The sequence below is a fragment of the Glandiceps talaboti genome, chromosome 4 (assembly GCF_964340395.1).
Source record: "Glandiceps talaboti chromosome 4, keGlaTala1.1, whole genome shotgun sequence".
NCBI classification, from domain to species: domain Eukaryota; kingdom Metazoa; phylum Hemichordata; class Enteropneusta; family Spengelidae; genus Glandiceps; species Glandiceps talaboti.
In genome coordinates this window covers 10978425-10994999 of record NC_135552.1, presented here as the reverse complement: position 1 = coordinate 10994999, position 16575 = coordinate 10978425, and the positions used below count along the sequence as shown (strand labels likewise).

Sequence of the window (16575 nt, the reverse complement as noted above, 5' to 3'; positions counted from 1 at the left end):
GTAAGTGGTGACTAAAATGCCCTTTTTTATATATGAACACAAAGTACCTGTCTGATGATCAGTAAAAATGTCCTTAAACACATTCAACAGGTCGGTTAAACATAGTAATATTATGTTCTTGTACCACAACCAAGGAATCTTATTACTTACGAGTAACGTTTCACCTGTTCAGGTCGACAGGCTTTGTCAAACTGTCCGTTTACTGGCTTTACTACTAGATGGTTACCAAATACATCATCTTTACAATGATGCCATTGCCACTATGCCACCTAGCAGTAAAAGCCAGCAAATGGACAGTTGAACAAAGCCTGTCAATCTGAACAGGCAAAACGTTACTTGTAAGTAATAAGAACCCTTGGTCATGATACAAGAACATATTATTACTCAGTAAAAAATAGTCTGAGAACTATAGCTGAAGACGGTAAAATCTAGTAGCCAAAAAATCTAGGTTTACAGTATCAAGTACGGTTCAAATTCACCTTTGTCATAAATTTATCAAACTTTCCATCTAACGTTTTTTTCAAGAACTTTCCAAACAGTTCTGTTGTTTGTGCATGTGTCTAAAGAACAGCATACTTATCAGGTATATTGTATTAATTTCAGTTTACAAATCATATCTTTGGTTTCTCTATACTACCTACTAGTAACCAATGCTTGGCTTTAGTGATGACTTATTACTTCACGAGTATTTCAAGTTTTTGATGGAAATGTACTTCAATTGCTACTTATACAGCATGTTCATATCAGAAGTCAATAAGATAAACCATCCTGGGGCGCCCTCACACATCGCACCACCCCTCTCACAAAATGAGAGGGTGGAATGACACTACATATTTTACTTGTAATCAGCAGTAGCACCACATTTTTCGTATGTCTTTTTGAGCAAACTCTATCACTGACTCATTGCTATTATTCAGGTTTTACATCTAACTAAACTTTACTTGCACTTTCCATGAGAAATTAATTACGTGTGCTGACTTTCTGCACTATGTCCCTTTCACAATGGTATTCATGTTTGTCAAAGACAATGGAACACAACTCTAGCATTAGCTCAGGTGCAAATTAATTCACATGTTAAGTGAGGTGTAAAGCATGCCATGAATATAATAATCTACATTGACTACTTTTAACACTAGGTGGTACATGAAATACATACAACTACTGGTATACTACGGTGTGATTTTTTTTTTAAACAACTGGACTTTTTATCTTGTTGGTAAAACATGGAAGGGTAATGTACCTGAGAGGAGTTAGCTTGGGAAGGATCATGGCTGCCACTGGGTAACTGAAACATTAAAGCAAGAACAAAAATCACAAAAAAACACTAAAAAAGAAATCACAACACACGAACGACATGCAGTTATTAAAACACAGTTATACGGCAAATATGTGTTAGAGTTTAGCAAAGAGTTGGGATCAGAGGTTTCATGCTCATATTCACATTCAAATTCCCTTCAAATTTGATTTGGAAATCTTCCATATGAAAATCCATCGTGCATTCCTCTTGACACCCATCGGCATGATCAGGCAAAGAGTTGTCAATATTTCATGGCCCATCTCTGCCTCTTGGTGGTGCTCTTCATTTGGTTTTTTAAAATAATTCATTCCTGACTATGCCGACAAGACAGATTGAATGTAATTTTGACTGATAAAGTCTTTATTTATTTCAATAGTTGTGTAGAATTGAGACACATCACAATTCATGTACTGGTACATGTACATCTAAAAATATGTTTACTGGAGGTAGTCACGCCAACAAATTGTCAAGCAGTCATGGGAGCATGGGAACCACAGAGTGCTACACAAGTGAACAGTTTTCTGGGGCTGGTAAATTTCTCGGCTAGGTACATACCAAATCTAGCAACCACTTTAGAACTACTCAGAGAACTGTCAATGTTACCTCTTTATAGAATGTGTGTTCACAGACCTTGATTTTTCAAATTCCACACAATCCTAAAATCCCAAACAACAACTAAAGTAACACTTCGTAGATAGCAATTATATCATAATGTAATTACAAGCATGAAAACTCTGATTTTGAACTCTAAGCACATGCAGGACTCTAGGGTGTAACAAGTGATGCATCAAAATTCTTGGTCAATGCTAATAACTCTGGGATGACTGGAAGCCATTACAAGGCTCCCTCTGATTGGATAGCATACTAAGTATGATGCATGAAATAGTTGTGCTTTTTTCCACCATTTTCTAACCAATCACAGTGAACCTTACAAAGTGCTTCAAATCATCTCATAATTTTCATCCCTAATGACAAATCTTGTCACATTTGATAAACAACTTTAAACCCAACATTTCATGAATTTTTTTGTTAATCCAAAGTAGTATAATTTATTTGGAATATGGTAAATCTTAGATAATACTCAGGGTAAAAACAAGTAGATAGACAAGTTCTCTGAACAATAAACCATGAGTCGCATCTAAAATTTATAATTTAGATTTTGCCGCCATTTCTTCAGAATCCACTAAATGGAGTGTGAAGTAAATAGACCTCAGCAAAAAGGACATACTGATTTTGTATTGCAAGCACACCAAGCATTGACAACAAGCCATAGTGGTGCTTAAATAGGGTTTAACAATAGTGCTATTTCAAAATGTTTTGCCACTGGTAGGTTGCAGTTACTTCCATAGACTTTGGAAGACTGAGTTGATCATATGACCATCGTTGCAATATTGCTCAAGATTATTTCAGTTTGAAACACACTGAGTACAACTAATATATCTCTACATATTATAAGGTGTAATGTATTTTTTAAGAGAGGAACTTATAAGTGCTTTCGCTAGATCATGTGCCACACGCCGTTGCATATTGCAAATGCAATTGATTAAACCCACAAAACAGAAGTGGCTGCAGCCTACCAAAAGTGAGTGCATGGCCCGCAGCTAAACATTTCAAAATAGTGCTATTCTAATAGACAAGTGAAATGATGAGGCACAATAATATTCACAATATGGATACTGTAGTTGTACTTATTTTGGTGCATGACAATTTTGGCATCATGGCAACTTAGGACGTGTCAGGTGCACTTTCATTTGGCCAACAATGCAATGGCAAAGTAGACACTACTTGTAGATAACTCATCCATTCTGCCAGCTAGCTATGTTCAGTGCAACTATTGGTGACACCTTTCACAACAGCTGAATTTAGAAATATGACAACTTGGCACAGTAAGTATGTTAGCAGGACGTATTTCCATGGCAACAGCTTCTGTTAAAAATAAATCTAGCACCAAAAATATACGACTACAGTGTAGCACATTTACTGTGACAGATGTGATATCACTGATATACATAAACACCGACACAAGTAATCACCTGACACACACATGTAGTAACAAATCAGTTTGACCACTTACTTTTCTTTCACTCTGCCATTCTGTAGTCAAACCCTTTACCTCCTCAGAGTGCACTTTTTCCATTTCTTTCAGTTTCTTCTTGAATGCCATTCTTAGCTTCTGTTCGTTGTCTGCCATTTTCTTCTCAAGTTCTGCTATCTTGGCTTTATGTTCATTTTCTAGTTCATCTACCTTGTTCTCGTAGTCTTGATTTAACTCATCCAACTCCGACTCTTTATCCTTTTTTTTGTAAAATATTAAGTGAAAATATTGCTATCAGCTGATGTTGTAAAGGAATACCAACATGGCAAGACTGCAGAATCAGTGGTCTTCAAAGCCCAATGTTTTAATCCCAGGTTCTCACTTTGGTATAATTTTCATATCAGTGGAGTCATATGGATTACATAGTTATTTGTAGAATCGTTCTTTTGTTTAGAACTACATGACTTGATATACACAAAAAAAAAAAGGTTTTCTAACCCAAATTTTAATCTTAAAATGCCAACAATTTCTCTTAGCATATTTTTGGTCTCACTAAGTCCATTTTATAGCCAGGAATATACTCTGGAATCCAGGCTGCCCCTGTCCCAGTGTATTATTTTGTACAACAGTATGTATGGTAACAGGATTTTGGATATTACTAGTATAGTAAAGGAACATTAGAAGTATAGTAGATTATTTGCTATAAAATTGTTAGAACTTTGAAGGCCAGACCAAGTGTGTTTTACATATACCACGGTGACTATGCACTCATTGAGTGCAAAGACAGTTGGAATGGCTAGCTATTCATGGAATAGAGATTTTCCATGAAATAGAAAGATTTCCATAAAATAGATTTAGCATTCCATGAAATAGAGGGGGTGGGTTTCCATGGAATAAATGTATTTTTCATGATCAATGGCATGAATGCAAAAATATCTGTAATTTACAAAGAATAAACACTTGTAAAACTGGATGACAAACCTTTATTTGAGATGCATATCGACTAACAGCTGCTTCTTGTTTGAGTTCATTTTCCCTCATTTCTCTGTACAGCTCTTCCATTTGTCGTTTGTACTCCCTCTCTTGCACTTCTTCCTGACTCTGTCCTCTCTCTGCAAGAAAGCATAATATGAATGCAGCCCACAAGGCAATAAGCACATATTTTCAGTAAACAGTGCCCTCTTGGAGGTGTTAAGGTACGACGAGGGAATATACTCTACAACTGATTATTTTTTGCCAAAAGACAAATATTCACAAAGGAAAGAAAATTGTGTGTGTCTTTGAACCAGATTGTACATAATGAAAATGTTGCAGACTAAAACAATAAAAGGAATTTAGTCTAAAGGAACCAGTTGCAGATGTTGAATGATGCACAGGAGTTTCTTGTCGGGAAAAACCAAGCCAAAAATGGATTTAAATTCATGTTTTGATGTGGTAAGATTCCAACTTTTCATCAAAATCTGATCTGAGTTGACTGCTTTAGTTATTATTCATTGATTCATTGCAATGCAGAACTCACAACAAACATGCATGAGACAAGTGATATAAATGCAAAATTGATGGCTTGACTTCATCATGTGAGGGCAGTATTTACTGTATCTCATCATGCAAATCTCCCACTAGGGTCACTGTTTACAGTAACATAGAACCCACAAGTATTGATGAAAACAAGTTTTTTACGAACGATCCTTTTCTCAAAAAGTCAGTGAGTCTATTCATACAGTTTATATACAAATAAAAAGTTACTGAGAAAAAAAATCATATGAGCAAATATGCAAATAAAACAACTGTGAAATGTTAATGAGGGGAATGAGTAATGATAACTAAGTATGTATATCTAACACCAAAGACAACAATTTTACAAGGATGTGAAATTATTGATGTTGGATTTAAAATGAAGAGGATTTATGTGTTAACAGCCTTGACCAAAGACAGCTGGTATGAGTTGCCATAACAACAGCAGTGCCACTATGCAGTTAACGTCATGGCAACAAAGAATATTTCATGATGACAGAGAACACCACGCTAACACAAAATAAAAGTGTGAAATGATAATGTATGATGAAAGATGACGGACATAACAAAGGGAATCTACTGCTAGGGTTGATGATATGAGAGGGAATAACTAATCACATCTATTTAGTGCCAGGCTAGACAAGTCTTCCATACGCCAACCTACCGATAGACATGGACAAAGTATCCTCAAACTGTCGTTCCTTCTCTGCCATAGTTGTATTAACTTCTTTTAACAACTGTTTCAATTTTAGATTCTGTTCTTGTTCAGCTTCTTCTTTCTGTATGGCGAAATCCTTCTTAAGTACCTCCAGTTCACTCTTATGGTCATCCTGTAAAATCTCCATCCGTTCTTTGTGTTTCTGTTTCATTTCAGTAGTCACTTTTTCCATTTCTGCTTTCACATCGCTGATCTTCTGGTTCAGTTCTTCTTCTCTCTCTTTGTGTTTTGCAATAATTCCCTGTAGTTCCTCAGTCTCTCTTTTCTGTCTCACTTCAGCACCTTGTAGACTTTCTTGTGCAATTCTTTCCTTTTCTTGTAATTGTTCTGTCATATCACTCTCCTTTGCTTCCAGACTATTCCTTGTAGTGTCTATTTCCTGCTCAAGTTCAACAAGTCTATTTTCAAGTTCCTTTATCATCTTTGACTTTTCTTCTAACATTGTCTCTTGTGTCTCCAGCTGTTCTTTAAGTTTACTACTACTTTCCGTCAACTCTTTCACCATTTTACCCTTCTCTTCCAAATCGGATTGAAATTGTCTTTTGATCTGACTCAACCTTATCTCCGCTTTCTTTTTCAATTCAGCTAGTTTTGTTTCTTTTTCCTCTGTAAGCTTCGCTAACTTTTCACTCAATTCCTTCTCCTTTTCATTAGCAAATTCTTCTACCTTTGCTTCAAGCTCTTTCACAGTAGCCTCCTTTTCTTCAAGACTCTGTGTACTGGTTTGATTTTCATCCGTAAGTGCAGCAATTTTGTCATTTAATTCCTGTTCTTTTTCTTGAGCTAATGCCTCTATCCTAGCCTCTAACTCTTTCACAATGATGTCTTTTTCTTGAAGGTTTTCTTCCGTAAGCACAGCAATTTTGTCATTTAATTCCTGTTCTTTTTCTTGAGCTAATGCCTCTATCCTAGCTTCTAACTCTTTCACAATGACGTCTTTTTCTTGAAGACTCTGTGTGCTCTCAGTTGTAAATTGATTGACTTTCTCTGTGGCAGTGTTAAGTTTATCTGTGAGTTCCTTGATTTCCTTTTCTTTGTTGTTGAGTTTTTCTATCAAGTCGTGACAGCTACTTTCTACGTTATCAAACTTCTTACTCACTTCTTCCATGTGTACTTGTAATTCCGCAATCTTACTGTCCTTGAGTGTTGACCTTTCCTCGACCTCTTGCAGCTTCTTGGTCTGTTCCTGACATTGACTTTCAAGTTCCGTAATTTTCTCACTATACTGGTACTCAGCATCTTGCATATTGGATTTTTGCTCCTCTTCCATATCCTTGACTTTGGCGTCATAGAATTGTTTCAGCGTGTCGATTTCACTACTGTGTTTTTCGGTTATACCTTTGATTTCTTTCTCAGCCTCTGCAATTTTACTCTGTAAATGCTGATTCAGTTCTTGTTTATTCATCTGTGACTGATTTTCTCTCTCTTTCATCTGTTTAATAAGGGACTCTCTTTCCTCAAAGAAAGCTTTTTCTTGTTCATCTAATTTCGATCCCCATTCTGATATTTCTGATTTGTATGTATCACTCAACATTGTAAGTTTCTGTTTGGTTTCTTCGTGTTGGTCTTTCACAATCTTCAACTCCGCTTGTTGCGCCAAGTTGGTATCTACAACCTCTTGCAAATTCTGCTCATGTTGCTCTTTTGCCTCTGACAACTCATTATTAAGTTTAGTCCTTAGCTCCTCAAGAGCTTGCTCATGTTCTTGTTTGAGCTGAATAATATTCTCAGAGTGCACTGATTCAAGTTTTTCAACATCCCCTTGAGATTGTTGCCTCAATGTTTCAACTTCTACTTTCAGTGTCTGAGCAAGATGGCTGCTCTCTTTCAACTGAGCATGCTCAGCTGTGATGTCATCAATCTTATTTGCATAGTCCTTCTCAAGTGCCATAATTTTCTCTTGATTTTCCTGTTTCAGGTTTTCAATTTCTTGACTATGATCTAATTTTATCTGTTCAAACTGATCTTCATGTTGTTTCTTCAAAGTCTGTAACGTCTCTTGATGATTCGACTCAACACTTTGAACTTGATTAGAATGTTCTTTTTTCAACTCCTCCATTTTCTCGTTCTGAGATTTTTCCATTGCACTGACAGTTTCAGAATGAGTCTTTTCCTGTTCCTGCAGCTGACCCTTCAAGTTACCAATTTTACCTTTTGCCTGATCCCTAAGATCTAAAAGTTGTTTTTTATGATTCTCTTGTGCTTCAGTGAACTTGACCTTGAACTCAGCAGCAATTCTCTCCACCTCTTCTTTCTTCATTGCTTCCATCTTAGCAGCCACATCATCAATGCCAAGATCCTTCTCTTTCAGAATTTCTGTAAACTTCTGATTAAATCCTTCCTGTTCTTCCTTCATCTTGATTTGAAAATTGTCTTCCATTTGTTTCACGACTACACCATGTTTCTTTTCTTTTTCCGCTGACACAGTCTCAAACTTTTCTTGTTCCTCCACAATCCTGTTCTGCAGGCCTGTAATCTTTGTCATCATCTTCTGCATCATGTCGTCCTTCTCCTCTCCCAACTCTTTCCTCATCCTCTCCGTCTCCTCTTCATGATGACTTTTCGACTTTTGCAATGTCTCTTCCATCTCTGTTGTCTTCTGTGTAAGCTGCTCGCTTAGGTCTTCAATTTTCTTTTTCATTTCTGAAATTTTACTTTTGGCTTGGTTTCTCAACTCCGTGAATTGGTTCTTGTGTTTCTCTTCTGCTTCTTTCAGATTCTTATCATGATCCTCTTTCAGTTGTTGTATTTTGTCATCAAACTCTTTTTCCTTAACTACTAATTGTTCTTGGTGGGTGGTGTGTAAATTTTCCATTTGCTCCTTAAGTTGCTTTTCATTTTCTTCAAGCTCCTTAACTCTGTGCTCTTTCTCTTCAAGAATTCCTCTCGCAGCTTCTTCTTTTTGAGAGAACTCACTTTCAAGTTTGACAATTTGAACAGAGTACTGTGTCATGGTTACCTGCATTTCTTGTTTCTGGTTCTCATAATCCTGTCTCATACTACTCATCTCCTCATTGTTTTTAACTACTATTTCTTTGATTTCATCAGCATGGGTCGCTTTAAGACTTTCCACAGAATTTAAGAGTTCCTGTCTGGTGTTCTCCAACTCCAGAATTCTAGCCTCCTTCTCTTGAAGTGAGGTCTGTACTTCCGTAAGTTTGTTCCCTAACTCACTACTAACCTCACCTAAAGAATCAGCTTTTTCTTTCTCCAACTGATCGAGTTTTTTAGCAACAGCATCTTGTTCCTCCTGCATCATCTTTTCATGATCGACTCTCAACTTCTCCATTTCTTCCCCGTGGTTTCTTTCATTTGCTCCCAATTCTTCTTTCATGGTTTTTATTTCTTGACTCAGTGCTTCATCCATTGATGCATGATCTTGTCGAAGTTTAGATAATGTTTCGGAACTTTCCTGTAAATCCTGTGTAAGTTTGTTCACTTTCTCTGCAAATTCTTCCTGACATGTGTTCATTTCTTTAGCATGCTGCTCAGTAAGACCCAGGATTTCACTCTGTCTCTCCTCAATCTGTTTTTCAAGGTTTTTGACTTGCTCTGTATATTGTTCTTTGTTTGCTTGCATCTCTTCCTGCAGTGATGCAATGCGTCCCTGTAAAGTGTTAATCTCTTCAGATGACCTCTCTCCGAGTTCCTTCAAGGTTCTTTCATGATCTGCATTCAGACCTTCAATATTGTTCTGAAGTTCTTGCTCTCTAAGTTTCAGTCCCTGTATAGTCTTTTCTTGTTGTCCGATGGTCTCATTAGCTTCTCCTAGTTTGTTGCCAAGTTCTGTGGTTACTTCGCTGACTGAGCTCTGTTTCTGGACTTCTAAGGCCTCCAGTTTTCTTGCTATTTCATTTTCATGACTTTCTTGCTGGAACTGCAACTTTTGCTCATACTCCGAACATTTATTTTCATGCTCTCTCTTCTTGTCTTCTAAATCTCTACTGACTGCACCCAATTGCTGTTCTAAGTCTGAAATCACAGCAACTTTCTGTTCAAGCTGGTTATGAAGTTCTTTGATTTCCTTTGAACTTTGCTCTGCCTCATTTTCTTTCATCTCTTTAATCTTTCCAACTTCAACTTCAAGTTCCTGGACCTTCTTATTAAGTTCCTCGACCACTTTTTGGTGTTCTTCACTCAAAACCTTAATCTGATTTTCCAAATCTGATTTTTGTCGGTCCATTTCTTCAAGATTTCCTCTGAGTTGCTCCTTCTCGGTATTCAACTCCTCTATTTTCAAATCATCCTGCTGTTTTAAAGATTCACATTCGTTTGTTTTACCCTCAAGTGATTGAGACAAGGTGTCATTTCTTTCTTTAAGTTTGTCTATTTCTTCCCCTAACTCTTTCAGCGTACCTGACAGTTTTTCTTTTTCTTCCTGAAGAGCATTAACAACTTGCTCACCTGATCTACTGGTCTGTGCAAGATTCTGTTCTAAGCCCTCTTTATGTTCTCTCAGCTGTACAACAGTTGTTTCCAGTTCTTCTATCTTATGATTTTTTTCTTGTACTTCAGTTTCATGTTTTTCTGTAAGATTCTTATGATCTTGCTGCAGCTCATTTAGTTTCATCTCCTGATCTTTATTTGTCTGTTCTAGTTTATCCGTCAGTGACACATACTGTTCTAACTGATTCACTTTCTCCTGGATATCCTTGACATGGTTTTCTATTTCCACTTGTAACTTTTCTTCAAGTTCTTTCACTTTGTTGACTGCCTCAGACAGACTTTTATTCAGTACTTCATTTGCATGTTTCAGATCATTGTTAGCTGTGCTAAGTTTTTGAATTTGGTCCATTTTTTCTTGCACAATGTTGTCATGGTTTCTGTTGAGATCCTGCATCTGTGACTTATACTGGGTTTCTAAATCACTAGTAATGGCCTCCACTTTCTCTTCATGACTTCTCAGCAACTCCTCCACATACTGTTTATGTTCTTGTTTCAGTTCGTCCCCTTTTCCTGTCATTTCTTGTTCGTGCTTAACTCTGAATTCGTCCAATGTTTTCTCATGTTGTGCTTTTAGCTTGGCAAAAGTGTTCTTGTTTCTCTTGGCAATTTCTTCAATCTTAGCACTAAACTCCTTTATTTCTGTTGAATGTTTCTCTTTCAATTGTTGGACATAGCTCTCTTGTTCAAGTTTCTCCTGCAGTTGTTAGAAAACAATGAAGCAATGAAACAGATTATCATTGAGTTGAGAATTTTGACAATGGTCATATTTACACAGACAGATAGTGCCACATAATCTTATTGATTTCTGTGCTTACGTCAACAGTTCCTGAAGTACTAACAATATACTGTGAACTGAGATATTTTTGCTACTAGAAACCTTTGCAATTTTACGGTCTTCAGCCAGTTCTCAAAGACTAATTCTAACTCATTACCAGACTGGTACATTGTGTTAACAATGTACAAGAAGGCAGTTAAGTCATATCTTATTTTTACATCTTTGTTTTCCAGCAAAATAAGCGGAAATAAGTCTTTAGCGAAAATTTCCAGATTTACAATATTTATAATGCTAAGAAAAATACACTTGCACATATTTTGAATCTTAGTGTATGCACACGAAGCTCATAGCATTGCCATTAGCTAAAAATGTGGTACCATACTTTTCTGCACTTCTAACTAACACTATTTCTAAGGTCTTTACGCATACACAAACAAACCTAACTTTGCAATAGGTTTGCACAGCTACATTCAGCATTACAAAAGTCAAAGTAGTGTCAATGTAGGCATAGCTTAGTATTCATAGTTCCTGGTTGGATGGATGCTAACACAGTTAAGTGTTCACACACCAGTGGAAGTACACCAATAACAAGGTGAGAGTCTCAGACACATGCAGTTACTCCATTTTGATTAGTACCTATAAGTGTATAAAACGCCCCAATTCTAGCTCTATTTTGTTCTCAGTTATGATATATTCATTTTGATAAGTATCTAAAATGTTCCCATACTTGCTGCAATTTGTAGTTAGATTTTCAGATCTTTAAATTTATTCACAACCAAACAGTGTAAATAGTAAACTTGTGGGACTGATAATAACATGTGTCATATAGAGAACACTTTTTTCTGCCAGTAGAAAACAAAGCGAGTACATCACCAAACTCAACATGGTTAAGCTGCAACTCTGTCTGGAAGATTAACAATTTCCTACATTGATAACACATATATCTTGACGCACTAATAGCAAATTGGACATATCAAAGGTATTTCTACAACAACCTGTATATTCATGTTTTCTGGTAGCTATTTATTTGTATGCTGTGCCCTTCCTATTGAACTGTGATGGAAAGATGTACTCATCAGTATTTTTTTTCAAGGGCAGCAAGTAGATAAAACCTACCTGAGTTCCCCTGTCATTTTACCGGGGTTCCCAACCCAAATTATATAACAATGTATGAGAACTATGCCACCAAATTTTACCACACACTGACTCAAATCCACACAGACAACATAATTTAACACTTACAGTTTTCATGTTATCAATGATCCTCTGTAGTTCATCTTTCTGGTTGTCCTGTGCACTGATAGCAGCGGTTTTCTGTAGTTCTCTTTCTTCTATCGCCATCATCATCTCTTCCTCCTTCTCTTTCAGATGTCTCTTCTGGTCTTCAGCATGTCTTTGGAGTGCAAGTTCAAGTTCTTTTTCCTGTGTGGAGGAAAATTTCACTCTTTGTCATGACAAGATTTTCGCATTTTTCAAGTGCAAGTGCAAGTCCTCTTACCTGTGCAGAGTAAAATTTCAGCCATTTTGTCATGACAATATTATTTATGTCTTTGAAGTTTAAGTTTGTGTTCTTTTTCCTCCTACATATTTCTTACTTTTTATTTTGATTTGCAAAGACAAATAATAAATTCATTTTTTGATGAAAAGACATAAATCAGTGTTTTTGTTTGCAAGTGGCAAAAATTCCCATGCAGGTATTTTGCTAGGGTTCCCACTAAATTGTTCTAAAAAGTACGGAAACCTATGTACATTTTCCCACATGTACATAATTTTTTATTATTCCTCTGTTACCATGGTACCCAAACATTAGCTGAAAGACTAAATATGAAAAGTACCTTTCCCTCAATTGTTTCTTTGCATTCTTTCTCCTTCTTTTCAACTATTTCTTCCCACTGTTTTTTATTCTTGGCTATTTCTTCCTGCCAGTGTTTGTCTTTCCCTGCCAAAGCATCTTCCTTTTCTTTCATCAGCTCTTCCTTCATTTTCTCCTTATCTTGCTGTAGTGACAATTATAACATAACGCTTTGTGTTCAGAAGTAGAAACTACACAACTGGCATCACTCACTTCATCAAAATTAGTATAAAACTTATGTACTACGGCATATTTTGTTTGGCAAAAATAGTCTGCTGCTTGCTACAACATTCAAAGAACACATAATATTACCCCGCTAATAATAATACTTTATTGTTGTATGTATTTGTGCAATGAAATTTGAAGTGGTTCTGCAAAAAACTGGAGTTAAAAATAACATTTCAAACAACACTATTTACAGATTACTAAAACATAAGGTACTAGGTGACTGTGCCTTTTTTCAAATTGTGCTCCACACCTTCAGAATTTCAACCTGCAGCACAAATGATAAATATACGTTGTTCACAAATGTGTATCTTGTACAACTGCATCCATACACCCTAGTGAAAGTCTATCTGACAATAGAGTGTTTTTTTCCACTGTACACACTTACCTGCATAAGAGAGATGACAGCTTGTTTACCTCTAGATAGCTCCTGTACTAAATTCTGTTTTTCCTCCTCTTCTCTCTTCTCAGCTACCTCTAGTTGTTGCTTAGTCTCAAGTGCTGAATGAAGACAGGAATTTACCAATTGGATATTATATCAAGGACTAACAAGAAACAGTGGGTATGGTCTTATTGTAATATCTGTTATTTCCCACTCTCTCTGTCGTCAATTAAAACAAACTTGTGAACATTTCTTTCACTACTGCCAAAAATTGTTAGCCTGCCTACCCTTGTTTTCTCTGACCTTACTGATCGTGCAGTACTGTGCAAGACACATGTGATTGCTGTTGACAATAAACATCATGTTTTGATATTTTCCCATCTGGGTGACGACACTTATCTTAAATGCTCCAAAGTTCGATACAGAAAGAGTTTGATTAATTAATTTGACTGTCTGACTGACTGATTGATTGATTAATTGATTGATTAACTGATTGACTGACTGACTAATTGACTGACTGACTAACTGATTGACTGAGTGACTGACTGATTAATTGACTGACTGACTGACTGACTGACTAACTAACTGAGTGACTGACTGACTGATTGATTAATTTATATGGAGATAAACTTACCCATTCTGTCACTTTCTTCTTTTTTCTGTTGTAATTCTTCTTTCTCCTTATTACTGGTTCTCATTTTACCTCTCAACTCAGCAATCTCTAATTCCCTGGTCTCAATCTCTTCATGCATTTGTTTCTTGACCTCAGCTATGCCAATCAGTTTATCAGTTTCAACTTTCTCGATCAATGCTTTCGCTTCCTTCAGTGATTCCTGTGACAAAATTTACAACCAGTGATAATCATGCTCAACTGATCACTTTTAAGTTTTATGTCTGACATAATCATTAATCCAGATAAAATTGTTGTTGGCGATATAAATTGGGGGGGGGGGGGGGGGTTTGACTTACACGGAACCATAATGACAACAGATTTCAGGCAAGTGAACTGATAATAAAAAAGATGCACATCTGCAACACAGCTAGGGAGTTAGCATTAGTTTAAGGTTAAGGATAGGAATAAGTCAGACCCCCTAACATAAAGCTGGTTTGTATCACCATCCATGACTCATATATCTACAAATGCCACAAATATACTAAAAGTTGCATTTATACAGGATCTGTTATGATTGTCCAAGCTACTTTGTTTATAAAGTTGCTACCAAGAAAACCATACGCCTAGTCACTTTCATCAGTTTCAACCAGAATTCCACATTTCATGTAGAATAATGAGCAATGTTTTTGTTTAAGGTGTGGGAACCCTAGTAACATACAGGGGTAGATTTGGTAATAATTTTGTAATAGAATTTTGGTGGGGAACCCTCGTAACATGACTGGGGATGGTGGGGAACCCTCGTAGCATGACTGGGGAACTCAGGTAAGTTCTACCTACTTAATACTGCCCTTAAAAATATGCTGCTGAGTACATCCTTGCACCACAGTTCAATAGGAAGGGGCACAGCATATGAACAAATAAATAGCTATCACAAAATATTTGTATTTATACAGGTTGTTATGTTGCAATGACTGTACCTTACCTGTAGTTTCTGGAATTCCTGTGATTTGTCTTCTAGTTTTTTCTGAATTTCTTGTTTCTCAACATTTAATTGAGATGTTTTTTCTTTGTTATTCCTAATGGTCTCTTTGCATTTATTAAGTAAAGTTTCTTGTCTCTTCACCTACAAAATATAGACAGTTTAAGAGAGTCAAATGTTTTCAATCTCACATTCTTGAATGCATAAAGTGACATCTCATCAATGGAACAAAGGATCATCTTTTGTCCAAGACTATTTTTTTCCTGTTGCTCTGCAAGAGAGCTTTTTCATCCAAACAGTACGTCGAAATCCAACATGACGGTCTCAGGTACTCTTCACATACTGACAACAATACAGTGACTGCTTGAACACATGAAAAAAATATCAAATGACTCCCAATAGCAGGAAATTGGCTTTTGAAATACCGATACGTTTGTTTTGTGTCCTGGCGAGTCAGTTGTTCAGTCCCATGGTAAAACCAACATTTGAGGAAACAATGCCAGGAGATGTATTTTTAGATGTAGTTCAGGGCATGAATCCTGAGTCAACTAATACCAGATTAGTTTGATGCAAATATTTTCTGTGCAACTTATAACAGAAAACATGTTCAGTTTCAGTTCGTATAACTTTAACACTAGTCATAGCTTTTTGCAAATCTAGTAAAGTTCATATGTTTTGTCTACCAGCTCAACCCTCACCTTCTCTTGGAGAGTTCTAATTTTCTCTGACATCTCTGCAGATGCAGCAGCCGCTTTCTTCTCTACATCTGCTTTCTCACCGTCGACCTCATCAGGGTTGATGCCTTCCTTCAAGAGTTTCACCTAAACAAGTCAAGTAGACAACATTCATATTGCTGCTCTCTGAATTCGGTAGGGACTTATCAGATTGCACACTCTATGATAATAATCGCATAAAAATATAGTAATGCACATTTTTTTTAAACTGTACTTATCTGCATAAATAGGGAAGAGAGGAAATTAAAATTTACATCATGTGAGAAATAGTTGAATACATGATCTTGGTCACACTTGCAGTGTTTTTATAGGTTGTAAGATCTTCCTAGGTTCCATACTTTTATCTTATCGGGCTTCTCCCCCACCCCCACCCCCACCCCATATTATGATACAAGGCACAAAATCTTTGCAAATGTACACTTTTCCTGCATGTGTTCGGGAAAAGTGTTACCTGGGTTCACGACCTCCACAAACACACTGACTTGCGATTTCACAATGCCATGCATAGGAGAGTTGAGGAGTTCACGTTATTACTACATTTTATAGCATGGAACAAATTACTACATTAAAGTGGCCCTTTAATTCTCAGACTACCTTTGCAGCAAGCAACTGCATGAAAAATGCACTCAAAACCCCCAGTTATACCAACATTGATGTCAAGCATGTCAAAAGTCATCAGTGCCATGATGCAAGAATGGTTTCAAAGATGTCATAGCCTGTTTATGTAGCTGGATCTGTAATTACACTAATACATATATACTAGTTCTATATACCAGCTTGTTATGGTACGTACCCTACATCAACTGGATAACATAATTTGGAAATATCCCCATGAGTTGATTGGTTGCAAAGTCGGCCTCTTTCACGATTCAAATGAGTTATTATGTATACACATATGTAACTGATGATGAACACAGGAGATAACCAATGCAGGAAGTAGGATAATTTACATATAATGCTAATGTTATGTAAATTTATAGTTCATAGGGGTATACTTATAATGA

General features: G+C 36.5%; 1 protein-coding gene across 1 annotated transcript in view; it reads right to left on the bottom strand.

The window, feature by feature from the left end:
* LOC144434152 (uncharacterized) overlaps positions 1–16575 on the bottom strand; it is a 32151-nt gene that overhangs the window by 7184 nt on the left and 8392 nt on the right. The window contains exons 5-14 of the mRNA XM_078122607.1: positions 15536–15658; positions 14841–14981; positions 13880–14078; positions 13252–13364; positions 12622–12783; positions 12029–12208; positions 5512–10705; positions 4314–4444; positions 3372–3590; positions 1241–1285 (exon numbers count right to left, since the gene is read on the bottom strand). Coding sequence (XP_077978733.1) covers positions 1241–1285; positions 3372–3590; positions 4314–4444; positions 5512–10705; positions 12029–12208; positions 12622–12783; positions 13252–13364; positions 13880–14078; positions 14841–14981; positions 15536–15658 — 6507 coding nt within the window. The remainder of the gene's footprint in view (positions 1–1240; positions 1286–3371; positions 3591–4313; positions 4445–5511; positions 10706–12028; positions 12209–12621; positions 12784–13251; positions 13365–13879; positions 14079–14840; positions 14982–15535; positions 15659–16575) is intronic.